The 15,078-nt window shown below is 42.6% G+C and overlaps 1 protein-coding gene across 1 annotated transcript in view; it reads right to left on the bottom strand.

Annotated features, from left to right (window-relative positions):
- The window catches only part of ASPG (asparaginase), a 60,487-nt gene extending 45,506 nt beyond the window's left edge, over positions 1 to 14,981 (bottom strand). The window contains exons 1-3 of the mRNA XM_081861710.1: positions 14,686 to 14,981; positions 2,761 to 2,890; positions 1,376 to 1,487 (exon numbers count right to left, since the gene is read on the bottom strand). Of these exons, the coding sequence (XP_081717836.1) occupies positions 1,376 to 1,487; positions 2,761 to 2,890; positions 14,686 to 14,854 (411 nt within the window). The 5' untranslated portion in view covers positions 14,855 to 14,981. The remainder of the gene's footprint in view (positions 1 to 1,375; positions 1,488 to 2,760; positions 2,891 to 14,685) is intronic.
- Between the last annotated feature and the right edge of the window lie 97 nt (positions 14,982 to 15,078).

Genomic DNA, 15,078 nt, shown 5'->3' on the forward strand with positions numbered 1-15,078 from the left:
ATGCATGGGAAGCATGTGCTTTACCATTGAGCTATGAGTCCTCCATTTCTCATCCCACTGAAGTGCTTAAAAAAAAATCAATTATGTTCCTCAATAACTCAAAGCCAAAATGTTTTGTGCTCCAGAAAAGTCTAACTGGCATTACCATGCAATAAACCTTGCAGTGCTCAAAGCTGCATTATGCCTCCACCTTGTGGTCAAACGGATTTTAACTGGAAGTTGAAATGGCAAGATAAAAAACGGTGATGTGTTGCAAGAAACACAAACCAGAACTATGCAAAAGAAAACTGATTGCATTAAAGTTACATCAGGCTTTTCCATGGGCAATCCTGTGAGCAGGATCCTAGATTCCAGTTAGATCCTGTTTACAGATTAATCCTGGAAACTTTGGATAGAACCAAAACTCTGGATTATGTAGGGACTGTTGCTGTTGCTCTAGCAACGTGGTCATGAGACTGCTTCAGAAAGTCATCCCTTGAGGAGCAAATCTTATGTTGCAATAAGCTTGAAAGGTATGCATGTATTTTTAAAGAGGGGTGAAATAGAAATAGCATGTTATTGTGAATATTTAAAAAACCCATTCATGTGCTTCTTTTGCTGGTCAGCGATGAAGATTGGTAAAGAATCAAAGGGGTGATATGATAGCCATGTTCAAATATATAAAAGGATGTCACATAGAGGAGGGAGAAAGGTTGTTTTCTGCTGCTCCAGAGAAGCGGACACAGAGCAATGGTTCCAAACGACAAGAAAAAAGATTCCACCTAAACATTAGGAAGAACTTCCTGACAGTAAGAGCTGTTCGATGGTGGAATTTGCTGCCAAGGAGTGTGGTGGAGTCTCCTTCTTTGGAGGTCTTTAAGAAGAGGCTTGACAACCATATGTCAGGAGTGCTCTGATGGTGTTTCCTGCTTGGCAGGGGGTTGGACTCGATGGCCCTTGTGGTCTCTTCCAACTCTATGATTCTATGATTCTATGATTCTAACAGCATGTGTTGAAACATCCTGCCAGTTACCCAATGGATACTGAAAGTGGTTTCTTTTTGTCAGCATTTAAACTATTCTAGGCTGTTGGGATCACAATGTGAAAGACAATGGTTGTTTCCGATGTAATGCTAAGTAACTCCCTACATGAGGACTTCTGCATATGGAATGTGACTCCCCTCCCGCTCTCCCCATGTGGTCCCCTAGATATGTTCTGAGGGTTCTCCCAACCCTTCGGATCAGATCTGGAGATGATGTGGAATGCACCCAGAGGAGGGGAGGAGAGAAGACACGTTATGAAAGTGAAAGTTGTTCTGCTCACAAAATTTATTTAGTTGGCTATGGCTCAATATCTTTTCTGTGACCAACAGCATTACAAGAATAATCCAGAATACCTCAAGGAGACTGCCAATCTTGTCCCATTCAGCTGGAGTCATGTTTGAAGAATCAAGCAGTGGAGAAAGTTCCAGGATGGTGTAGATAATTCTTTTATTTTGTCTAGAAATGCTGTCAAAGAAAAAAAAACTTTTTATGCAATGAACTATTTTAGTTGCAGCCCCTTTTCCACTGGAGACCTGAACACTGGGCTGTGCATGGTAAGAAAGCCTATAAGGGGATATTGTTGCTATCTGAGAAAGTTCACTCTGTGACACAAATTGAACTTCATAAACTTCTCTTCCTTTCTGATCTGCTATTCTGTTGAAGAAATCTTAGCCAGTTGAAATATTGGACAATTAAATCTGCATCCACTTACATGGACCTTCTTTTGTTCTTATGCATGTAAAAAAAAAATAAGAGTTCTAAAACCAAAAGTAACCTTTGTTCAAGATGATATACACACAATACAGCAGGTACCATCTTAGAAGAAGTATTTCTTCATGAGTAAGACAGAAACCCTCTTCTAACACAATCTGCCAACCACTTTTTTTTCTTTTTTTGTAAATACAGTGGTACCTTGGGTTACATACGCTTCAGGTTCCATACACTTCAGGTTAGAGACCCAGCTAACCCAGAAATATTACCTCGGGTTAAGAACTTTGCTTCAGGATGAGAACAAAAATTGTACTCTGGCGGCGCAGTGGTAGCAGGAGGCCCCATTAGCTAAAGTGGTGCTTCAGATTAAGAACAGTTTGACGTTAAGAACGGACCTCCAGAATGAATTAAGTACTTAACCCAAGGTACCACTGTAATTGTATTAATTACTACTACTCTCAGTGGTATGCTGTTATAAAAAAGATAATCAAATTCCCAAGGTACTTCTCTAATGGACAGCAAATCTGCTGTCTGTTAGAGAAAGGTACCTGCTGAAGTGAAGATTGGTTAGCAAACTTTCTTTGAATTTTCTGAATGTCTGATATGATCCAATGCAGCGAGTAAGATCGGATTTTTGCAAGCCACAGCTGCAGATTAATGAGAAAAGCTCTCGGATCCAGGAGAATTAATCAGTACACGGCACAATCAAAATATGGACCAAGTAAAAGTGTGCATGAGCCTCAGTCAACCCACTGGCTTCTTAGATTTCATCACGCAAACAGTTTCAAATGTATCTCCAACCATGAGGGTTTGAAATTTGCCTTGAAAAGAAATGAAATCTGAGGTGTTCAGGAATCTGATTTCTGACGCATGTCACATCCCATGCTACTTCTGTGCTTATACAAATTATACTTATACTTCTGCAGCTTATACAAAGCCCTAACAATCAGGTAAAAAGCTAAAAGCACATGCTACTACACAGAAAGATTCAGAATTCTAAGGAAACTCTTCTTTCCCTAATACTCACGGAAGCACCAAGGTGTCATCTCCAAGGTGAAGGCGGGAATACAGATTAGTTTCCTCAGCATATGCTGCATCGTGAAGAATGGGGATCTTCTTCAGGGCCCCTGCTAGCATGTTGGCTTCAGGAGCAAGGCCTGAGAAAACAGGAGGAAGAAAAGAAAAATGTGAATAAAACAAAATGTTCGTTAATTTCTTATCTGACAGTTGAACCTCCTTATCACCTGCTCAAGGTATATAAGAAAACTGGTTTAAATTCTACAAATACACCATAGGCTTCTGATAGATATTTATTTATTTATTTGCTTTCTTATTTATTTAATGGCATGTTACACCACCTCTCCAAAACATGTATGAAACTATTTTTGGGTGGGAAAATATATGATGAATTTAAAAAGATGATGGGGATAACTTTTACTAAAAAACCGGAGGCATTTCTATGAAGTATTTTAGATAAACAGATCCCAAAAAATCTAAGAGAGGTATTTTTGTATGCAACCGCAGCAGCTCGTCTACTTGTGGCCAAGGGATGGAAAGATCACGAGGCTCCAAAAATAACAGATTGGCAAATCAAATTACAGGAATTGGTGGAGACAGCTCAACTGACTAGTAAACTCAGAGGAAACTCAAAGCAAAAATTAGCAGAAAAATGGGATGTTTATAAAAAAATATGTTCAAAAATACAATAATATTTTTGACTCCGTGCTAGCATTCGAGTGATAAAGGAACTAAAAGGAGGTGGACTACAATTAAGGATTTATTATGTTTTCAGAATGTATTAGAAAAATTATATAGAAAGGTTTTTGTGTACATTCAAATGTGTACATTCAAATGTAAGATGTGTACATTCAAATGTAAGATAAAACATATGCAAAGGGACTTGACAGGAAGTCAAAGTTGAAGAAAAGATTTTGGAAGAGAAAAGGGGAAAAAATATTTACTTTCATTATTATCATTTTCTGTGCGGGTGTGGGTGTCTGCACATATGTGTGGTGTTGTATGCAATGTTTGGGAGGAAATAAGATGGTAAATAACAAATAACAAACTAATTATTTATGTATTTTTTATTTCTTAATTATATTTAGTGGTAGTATGGCTGTATTGTTTTTTGTAACATAAAACCATACAATAAAAATTATTTTTAAAAAATGTATGAAACAGCTTACACATATACAAATATTAAATAAATGGCATAAAATAATAAGAGCATGGCAGCAGCAAAAAAAAACCCCCAAAAACCTCTGGATAAATGCCTGCAATTTTTATTTATTTTATTTTATACAACTTAAAAAGATTGAATAATAAATAACAAGATGACAAAAAATAGTAGCAATCTCAAGACACCATAAAGGCTAGTTCCTCGAAATGTTGTGCTAATTGCATAAGGTTAAAACTTGTATACAAATTTGTGCACCAAAAATTAGACACAGATCATAGAATCATAGAATCATAGAGTTGGAAGAGACCACAAGGGCCATCGAGTCCAACCCCCTGCCAAGCAGGAAACACCATCAGAGCACTCCTGACATATGGTTGTCAAGCCTCTGGCTCCATTGGTACAGTGTTTTGTTTTGTTTTGTTTGTTGTTAGGCACACAGCTTAAGTTGTTCATCTGCCATCCCTTATGGTGGCAAAAAGACATATACTCCAAGGCTGGAAGGACAAACACCCACCATCTACTACTACTCAATGGTCTTAAGAGCTCACTGTGTGGGATGTGAAACTCAAGAGCAGTCAAGTACAACTTCCCTAGAGCAGACATAAAAGGGGATGTCTGGACCAGCCAATCAGAACTTCCTGTTTCTCCTGTCTGGGACAGACTTCCTCTGCATGTGACTAGAGGTGGGTGTGACCTCACCTGCCCAGGTAACAGAAGAGCAGGACTGGTCAGCCATCTCTCTCTCTCTGACTACATTCATCGAAGAAGCAACATCTGCTTAGCCTAAGATGTCCTCTCTTCCAGCCAAGAGAGGACAAAGGGACTGTTTCCTTATGGGATAGTTTCCAGGAGTATATTACTTTTCTAAGCTAAGTCTGCCTTCTGGGATCCAATTGTGAACAGAATGTGTGAGTAAATTCTTTTTTATACTTTTATAAAAAGAGTGGTGCGTGCTCTAGTTATCTCTTGCTTGGACTATTGCAATGTGCTCTATGTGGGACTACCTTGGAAGGGGACCCGGAAACTACAACTAATCCAGAATGCGGCAGCTAGACTGGTGACTGAGAGCGGCCGCCGAGACCATATAACAGCAATCTTAAAAGATCTACATTGGCTCCCAGTACGTTTCTGAGCATAATTCAAAGTGTTGGTGCTGATCTTTAAAGCCCTAAACAGCCTCGGTCCAGTATACCTGAAGGAGCGTCTCCACCCCCATCGTTCTGCCCGGACACTGAGGTCCAGCACCGAGGGCCTTCTGGCGGTTCCCTCACTGCGAGAAGCCATCTTACAGGGAACCCAGGCAGAGGGCCTTCTTGGTAGTGGCACCCACCCTGTGGAACACCCTCCCACCAGATGTCAAAGAGAAAAATAACTACCAAACTTTTAGAAGACATCTGAAGGCAGCCCTGTTTAGGGAAGCTTTTAATGTTTAATAGGTTATTGTATTTTAGCGTTTTGTTGGAAGCCGCCCAGAGTGGCTGGGGAAACCCAGCCAGATGGGCGGGGTATAAATATATTATTATTATTATTACTATTATTATTATTACTGACTGTGTCATGTCTATCTTTTTATGAGGGACTAAATGGGGAATTACCAACAAAACTTATTATAGAGGCTTTAGCGAGCCTGAGCAAACGCATCTGCTGTGTAAGTTTAAAAAAGGGAATGTTACTCTGCTAAACTGTGGAACTTGTTAACACAAGTTGGAAAGGATATACAGTGGTACCTTGGGTTACATATGCTTCAGGTTACATACGTTTCAGGTTACAGACTCCACTAACCCAGAAATATTACCTCGGGTTAAGAACTTTGCTTCAGGATGAGAACAGAAATTGTGCAGCGGCGGCACAGCAGCAGCAGCAGGAGGCCCCGTTAGCTAAAGTGGTGCTTCAGGTTAAGAACAGACCTCCAGAACGAATTAAGTTCTTAACCCGAGGTACCACTGCAATCAAACAATATATGCTCTCCTGCATCCCTGAACATTTCCACACACTGCCTTTTCTGTTTGAACACAGCTTATAATAGTGGTTTATAAGCATAATATCATATTAATTGTGCCTATATTAATTTGTGGCTTCAAGCGTTTCCCTGACACCCCCAAAAGAGCAAATTTTGGGTGTGCACAGGATGCAAAGGCCCCATTTCACAAGCAGATATTGTTGCACAAAGCTTCCACAAGACAGGTCATATTAGGTGAATCCTACACTATTACGTTTAAATTAGGATGGAATATTGTTAATGTTGTTGTTAATGTCAGCTGGCAATAATAATAATAATAATAATAATAATAATAATAATAATAATAATAATTTATTCATACCCTGTCCATCTGGCTGGGTTTCCCCAGGCATTCTGGGCGGCTTCCAATAAAACACTAAAATACAATAACCTATTAAACACTAAAAGCTTCCCTAAACAGGGCTGCCTTCAGATGTCTTCTAAAAGTTTGGTAGTTATTTTTCTCTTTGACATCTGGTGGGAGGGCGTTCCACAGTAGCTTCTCATTATAGGGGATTGGAATGCTAAAGTAGGGAGTCAAGAGATAAAAGGAACAACTGGCAAGTTTGGCCTTGGAGATCAAAACGAAGCAGGGCAAAGGCTAATAGAGTTCTGTCAAGAGAACAAGCTGGTCATCACAAACACGCTTTTCCAACAACACAAGAGACGACTCTACACATGGACATCACCAGATGGGCAGCATCGAAATCAGATTGATTATATTCTCTGCAGCCAAAGATGGAGAAGCTCTATACAGTCAGCAAAAACAAGACCTGGAGCTGACTGTGGCTCAGATCATCAGCTTCTTATAGCAAAATTCAAGCTTAAACTGAAGAAAGTAGGAAAAACCACTGGGCCGGTAAGATACAATCTAAGTCAAATCCCTTATGAATACACAGTGGAAGTGAGGAACAGGTTTAAGGATTTAGATTTGGTGGACAGAGTGCCTGAAGAACTATGGATGGAGGCTCGTAACATTATACAGGAGGCAGCAACGAAAACCATCCCAATGAAAAGGAAATGCAAGAAAGCAAAGTGGCTATCCAATGAGGCCTTACAAATAGCAGGGGAGAGAAGGCAAGCAAAATGCAAGGGAGATAGTGAAAGATACAGGAAATTGAATGCAGATTTCCAAAGAATAGCAAGGAGAGACAAGAAGACCTTCTTAAACAAGCAATGCAAAGAAATAGAGGAAAGCAATAGAATGGGAAGAACCAGAGATCTGTTCAAGAAAATTGGAGATATGAAAGGAACATTTCGTACAAAGATTTCCATAATAAAGGACAAAAGTGGAAAGGACCTAACAGAAGCAGAAGACATCAAGAAGAGGTGGCAAGAATACACAGAGGAATTATACCAGAAAGAAATGGATGTCTCATATACCCCAGGTAGTGTGGTTGCTGACCTTGAGCCAGACATCCTGGAGAGTGAAGTCAAATGGGCCTTAGAAAGCACTGCAAATAACAAGGCCAGTGGAAGTGATGGTATTCCAGCTGAACTATTTAAAATTTTAAAAGATGATGCTGTTAAGGTGCTACACTCAATATGCCAGCAAGTTTGGAAAACTCAGCAGTGGCCAAAAGATTGGAGAAGATCAGTCTACATCCCAATCCCAAAGAAAGGCAGTGCCAAAGAATGCTCCAACTACCGCACAATTGCACTCATTTCACACGCTAGCAAGGTTATGCTTAAAATTCTACAAGGAAGGCTCAAGCAGTATGTGGACCGAGAACTCCCAGAAGTGCAAGCTGGATTTAGAAGAGGCAGAGGAACCAGAGACCAAATTGCAAATATGCGCTGGATTATGGAGAAAGCTAGAGAGTTCCAGAAAGACATTTACTTCTGCTTCATTGACTATGCAAAAGCCTTTGACTGTGTCGACCATGGCAAACTATGGCAAGTTCTTAAAGAAATGGGAGTGCCTGATCACCTCATCTGTCTCCTGAGAAATCTCTATGTGGGACAAGAAGCTACAGTTAGAACTGGATATGGAACAACTGACTGGTTCAAAATTGGGAAAGGAGTACGACAAGGCTGCATTTTGTCTCCCTGCTTATTTAACTTATATGCAGAATTCATCATGCGAAAGGCTGGGCTGGATGAATCCCTAGCCGGAATTAAGATTGCCGGAAGAAATATTAACAACCTCAGATATGCAGATGACACAACCTTGATGGCAGAAAGTGAGGAGGAATTAAAGAACCTTTTATTGAGGGTGAAAGGGGAGAGTGCAAAATATGGTCTGAAGCTCAACATCAAAAAAACGAAGATCATGGCCACTGGTCCCATCACCTCCTGGCAAATAGAAGGGGAAGAAATGGAGGCAGTGAGAGATTTTACTTTCTTGGGCTCCATGATCACTGCAGATGGTGACAGCAGCCATGAAATTAAAAGACGCCTGCTTCTTGGGAGAAGGGCAATGACAGGCCTAGACAGCATCTTGAGAAGTAGAGACATCACCTTGCCAACAAAGGTTCGTATAGTTAAAGCCATGGTTTTCCCAGTAGTGATGTATGGAAGCGAGAGCATGAACCATAAAGAAGGCTGATCGCCGAAGAATTGATGCTTTTGAATTATGGTGCTGGAGGAGACTCTTGAGAGTCCCATGGACTGCAAGAAGATCAAACCTCTCCATTCTGAAGGAAATCAGCCCTGAGTGCTCACTGGAAGGACAGATTGTGAAGCTGAGGCTCCAGTACTTTGGCCACCTCATGAGAAGAGAAGACTCCCTGGAGAAGACCCTGATGTTGGGAAAGATGGAGGGCACAAGGAGAAGGGGGCGACAGAGGACGAGATGGTTGGATAGTGTTTTCGAGGTTACCAGCATGAGTCTGACCAAACTGCGGGAGGCAGTGGAGGACAGGAGTGCCTGGCGTTCTCTGGTCCATGGGGTCACGAAGAGTCGGACACGACTAAACGACTAAACAACAACAACATGTTATGTTTGGGGGGGAAATATTTTTTTAAATAAGACATAGCTAGCCCATATGCCCAGGATGCAGGTATTCATGTAGGAAAGAAGCTAAAGTCAAGGTTAGAGGTTTCTAAGAGAACACTCCCTAAAAGGGATGGGCTTGCAGGGAAACCCAACTTCACCCACTTTGCCACATTTCACTAACATCTGAAGTGTTTGCAAAGGGCAGTGCTCACAATAAACATGACACATGCAGCTGTTGCAATCCTCTGCCTAAATTAGAAAGGAAACAAGGAGGGTAAAGCTGCTTGAAAACCTCCAGAGGCAAGTATCAAGCTTTTTTGTGGGGGACAGGTTACTGTCTGTAAACAGAAATAAACAATCTGAATGGTAAACTGGGAAATATGTGTGTTTCAAATCTGAAATAACTAAAATCTATCTGCAGTCTTAACTTCCATAGAACTCATACATGGAAAATGAAAGTTGGATCAAGAAGCTAACTGTTTATTAATGATTGACACATAAGCCCTTGGGCAAAGACACATAAACATCCAGTTCCACTGCAGATAAAATAGCTATTTCCTTAATGTATTACAGATTGAGTCATCTCTGATGAAAAATGCAGATAAGAAAAACAGTGCAATGGCAAATGAATGTTTATACTCTACATTGAATGCCATTGATTTCCTTGCAGGACTTCCAGGAAAACACACACAGAATTTTGCTGCATGCATGATTTAGGATAGTTGCCATAAGCAGTGATTTTGAGCACATTCATGTGCTAGAATTTCAAGAGCCGAGATCAGTACATACTATTTGCAACTGAAAATAACCTGGAAAATATTGGAGAGAGAAAATACATTTTGCTTTTGTTTTTCCACTATTAAAAAGTGGGAAATTTTGACAACATGGCTTAACTTGTTACATCCAGGGATACATCTAGAAATGAATGAAAATTGTACAGTACATTCTTTAATGCAAAATGAATTCAGTGGGAACGTATATTACAGAGCATTCAATGATTCACATCTCAAGGACTGCCTCCTTACAAGAAGTGCAAGTTCTGAGAAGGTGGAGGTAGGGAAGGAAGTGGCAAACTGACAGAAACTCTGCACTTTTGTTTTCAATAGATGCAGCAGACGAGTGTTCGGTTTCCAGCTGTCTTGCTACACATATGCTTTGTTCCCAACTGATAAGACCAAAGATATCTTTCCCATGATGTACAGGATCCAGATGGTGCTATACATTTAGAGTCCATCTGAATGATCTCAGTCTGCCTATACCTAGAGGCTTCAGAATTATTATTATTATTATTACCCCACCCATCTGGCTGGGTTTCCTCAGCCACTCTGGGACGGCTTACATTCGTATACAGTGGTACCTCGGGATGCGAACGGGAACCGTTCCGGAGCCCCATTCGCATCCTGAACAGAACGTAAGTGTTCATCGCTTCCGCGCATGACATCATTTTGACTGTCTGCGCATGCGCGAGCGGCGAAACCCGGAAGTAACGCGCTCCATTACTTCCGGGTTGCCATGGAGCACAACCCGAAAATACTTATCCTGAAGCGTATTTATCCCAAGGTATGACTATATATGGGACGCGGGTGGCGCTGTGGGTTAAACCACAGAGCCTAGAACTTGCCGATCAGAAGGTCGGCGGTTCGAATCCCCGTGACGGGGTGAGCTCCCGTTGCTCAGTCCCTGCTCCTGCCAACCTAGCAGTTCAAAAGCACGTCAAAGTGCAAGTAGATAAATAGGTACCGCTCCAGCGGGAAGGTAAACGGTGTTTCCGTGCGCTGCTCTGGTTCGCCAGAAGCAGCTTAGTCATGCTGGCCACATGACCCGGAATCTGTACTCTGGCTCCCTTGGCCTATAGAGCGAGATGAGCGCTGCAACCCCAGAGTCAGTCACGACTGGACCTAATGGTCAGGGTCCCTTTACCTTTTTATGACTGTATGTAACATACATAACAGAGGTGGGCAATCTGTGGCCCTTGGCCTTCTTCCAATCGGTCCCAGATTAGCCTCCCACATTTCACCATTCCTTGGAATCAGCACTTCATTGGGTGCCTCTGGGCCATAGCAATCCTGCAATCCAGAATGAAACCTGGAGGCAGGCAGGCACATGCACAAGTTCAGAAGCCCAACCATGCAGTGCAGCTGCTTCTCCAATAGATGAGAATAGCTTTCCAATGCAACAGATAAGATGGACCAAAGTGAGGTTGGAGTTTCGAACCCCTCTTTTTTTGGAATTGTTGGAGGCATGCCATGGCTGCCCGTCCTCCCAATGTATTTCTGGTGGGGCTTAGGTCCCCCTCTTCCAGAATGGTTTTGTTAACATCCTGCCAAGGAAGATGGTTGCTTACTTATCGAAATTCCCTCTGATTCTCCGGGGAGGGGGGTGAGAGAGGAGGGGAGGAGTTCCATTGTGCAGGCATACATCCTTGCCCTGTGACAAGCACACCAAATACCACCCAATGCTTTCCACGTCACCCAGGTGAAAACTGCCATCATTAATGACTGTCTTAACAAAGTCTATTACAGAGACAGGGCTACCAGGTAAAGAAGACAAAAAAGGTATGTTTCACTCATTTTGCTTTTATTTTCTCCTTGCCTACGCTTTTAAATCCCTCTGTACTTCTATACATTTTTTAAATTGCCCATCTGTGCATTTATCTCTTAACTTAAGATATCACTGCCCCCTCTTGCATCCTTTCTCTCTCCCTCCCAAGGCCAGCCCAAGATATTTTGCCACTTGAGCTGAACCACGGAATAAAGCTACTGACAAATGTAATAAATAAATAATATAATGTAATATACCGGTAATAGTAACTTCTGTTAGTTTTCCTTATCTTGATTGCACCAACCCACACCTACCCCATGTTGCTGCTATTTGTTTTTGGTTTGCTTTTGCTGAGGAAGGAATGCAGTCAATCAATTCAGATGAGGAAAAGGGAACCATCCTAGGTTGATTCAGAACTACACATGGTTCACAAGCTTTCATTATGAATCCTGTATTTTCAAAGTAACAAGTGTGATTAAGACTAATCAAAGGGTGAGTTGTCTGTTTCATACCCTTCTCAAAATTAATGAACGTTATCCTTAAAAACTATAACGAATTAATGACCTCTGGCAGATCTCTACAATGGAAAGGTATAACAGATTTATTAAATGGAATAAGCACAAGCACAGTATGGTCCACTTCAGCACAAGTAATGTCATACTAAGGAATCTTGACTTTCTCTAAACTTGTAGGATCTCAATCTGTCTCATACATTGCATGTAAACAGTTGAGTTTATCCTTCCTGAAGCAAAATATGAAATAAGATGATTTGTCCCTGTCCTGTCGCACAAAACTGCCCTGTTTTACAAAGAAATGGAGGCTACATACACACCATACATTTAAATTACCCCCTAAACCCTGACAACTGTAGTTTACTTCTCCCAGAGCTACATTTCCCAGCACCCTTAACAAACTATAATTCCCAAGATTCAGAGGTGTGTGTGCTTTAAATGTACGGTGTGGACTTAGCCTGACTGAAGCATGGGCTAATGTAATAAATAAAGTTGTCATCTTGCAACCAATGCTCTCCAACGGCTAATAACAAATAAACAGCACTGGTAGCAACTGTTAAAAGGAAAATGTAATGTTTGTCCATAGTGGAAGGAAAAAAAGAAAAGAAATGGAGATGGCTCCTTTTACCTAACAGCAAAATATGTAGGAGATATTCTCACAGAACTCCTAATGTCACTTCTATTTGATACTTCATTTCTGAATTAATAATTACTAATGTGGCTAAGCATACATCAAAGGGATGAAGAATTATCACCTTTTGCCACATTCTAGCTACCCTGATTTTGAAAACCACAGGTCTTGAACAAACTCCACTTTCAAAACCACATTACTGTACACAGATTGATCAGAATGGTTAAAGAGTGGCAGAAGGGTAAACATCCCACTTTTTCAGACTCTGCATTAGTGAAATTGCTGCTCTACATTAACGGTGATCTGGAGAAAGCTGTGACCTTGTAGGTGGAGTTGCAGTAGCCATGCTCTCACATTCTGTGTTTACTAAACTGTGTTCCATGGTTTCAAACTCACTAATGCAGATTAGCATCTCAACTTTGGCTATAAACACACACTGAAAGGTAATGAAAATATCCTTTCTCCCGACCAGTATTAACTTGGGTGGGGATACGTTTTTCAACCGAAGGGCCACATTTCCCTACAGATGACATTATGGGGGCCACATGTCAGTGGTCATCAAAGCCAGAGGAAAATGGGTAGAGCAATGAATGTGAATTTTACCTTTGTGCAGGAGGCTAGTATCTACACATATACTCTATCCCTCTCTATTCAGACACACAAGAAGGATTATCAAACTTCAAAGACACATATCAGCCAGCCAAAAACACTGGAGGACTAGTGGGAGAGTTTTGTGGGCCAGACAAAGAGGCTTGAGAAGATGCATTTGACACCCCACACCCCTGCCTCCACTTGAATTTCCTTATCCTTGCTTTAACTGCTGGGGTTGCAAGTTCAGCAGGATGTGAAATAGAGATGCCTAGGCTTTTTTCAGCTGGAACTCACCAGGACTTAGTTCCAGCACCTCTCAGGTGGGCACCATTGCCATTCTAAGAGAACGAGGGAGGTATTCATGGTGAGTTCCAGCACCTCTTTTTCTAGAAAAATAGCACTGGGTGATGCTTTGTGACTTTTGAGCATGTCGTTCTTGGATAGAAGGTCATTAAGAGGTCTACAAATTCTGTTATATAAAGTGTCTCTTTAGCCCAGGGGTTGCAAACATGGCCCTCTCCAGATGTTGCTGGACTCCAGCTCACATCAAGCTCTGCCAGCTTAGCTTGGTCAGTAGTTAAGGATTGTGGGTATTGGAATCCAGCAAAATATAGAAGGCACCACATTGCCTACCCCTGGCTCTACCATTTAACAGCTGGAATTTCCGCAACTTTGAATGCACAAACGGCACATCACCTAATTACTAAACAGTACATGAGCCTTCATTGGCATAGCCAGGGGGGTAGGGAAGGGCAGCTGCCCTCTCAAATTAATAAAATCAATAAAAATATATAGCTAACTGAGGTTCTGCCCCCACCCCTAACAAAAATCCTGGCTATACCCATGTGAGCCTTGTTCTCTTCTGCATGTAGTCCCTGAAACAAAAGAACACTCTGAGCCATTCTACAAATCCAAATACCTGCTTGTAGGAAGGAATAAGTAGCCCAATACCCTGAGCTAGAACAGAGACCCTGCATATAGGGCTTCCTCTAGCCAGCTGCGTGTTCACAATCCCCACCTCCCATGTACTACTACCTGCAACTCTGCACATAACATCGGATGGAGTGTTCTGCCATCGCCCCAAAGCCAGGCTAAGAGCAAATCCTACTCATGAATAAGTCCGGTTTGTAATGTTAGAATCACAGAATTGTAGAGTTGGAAGGGACCACAAGGGCCATCTAGTCCAACCCCTTGAAATGCACTTTTTTTTTTGCCCAATGGGGGTACTCGAACCCACCACCCCGAGATTAAGAGTCTCATGCTCCACCAGCTGAGCTATAGAAAATTATTTACTCCCAGGTAAAGTGGGTGAGGTGAGCATTGCTCTTTGAGGTACTACAGAACTCTGTCGCTTTTGATGCAACAGGCCACCGGGTCAACCCCTCCGGAAACTGTATCAGGCTGAAGTTCAGCAGGTGATGGGGAAAGCTTCACCTGCCGAATTCCCACCTGTCGGGACCTCTGCCTGATGTGGTGGGGAAGGGGGCGCGGGGTGCTTATTCTCACAGGAGACACGCACAGACACAACCCTCCATGCTGCCCGGCAAGTTCACTCGCTCACCCTCCGGCTGAGGCACCATCCCGATGGTCCCTCCCGTGTTGATCACCAGCACCCGCGCCTCGGCCACGGCCCCGCAGCCGCCGCCGCCGATCTCGAGGGCCGGAGCGGGCTCGGTGGACGAGAGGGCTCGGCCCAGAAAGCCGCCCGCCTGCGCTGCCTCCGCTGCCATGATGGTCTCCCCTCAAGAGGTGCCGTTCCCTGGCGGAAAGGGCGAGCGGGTGTCAGAGACGGGCAACGAGCGCATCCATATACCGGCTCGTAAGCGCCGCCCCCTTCCCGGGCTCGCCCGCGCTCATTGGCCGGAGCCTGGAGCCCCCTCCCATCCCGCGCCCGCGCCAAAAAAAAGAGGCCGCGTTAGGCCTTTGGGGCGCGCTGAGGGCAGGCGGTTGGGCA

Source organism: Podarcis erhardii (genome assembly GCF_964252035.2).
Source record: "Podarcis erhardii genome assembly, chromosome: 1".
Taxonomy (NCBI): domain Eukaryota; kingdom Metazoa; phylum Chordata; class Lepidosauria; order Squamata; family Lacertidae; genus Podarcis; species Podarcis erhardii.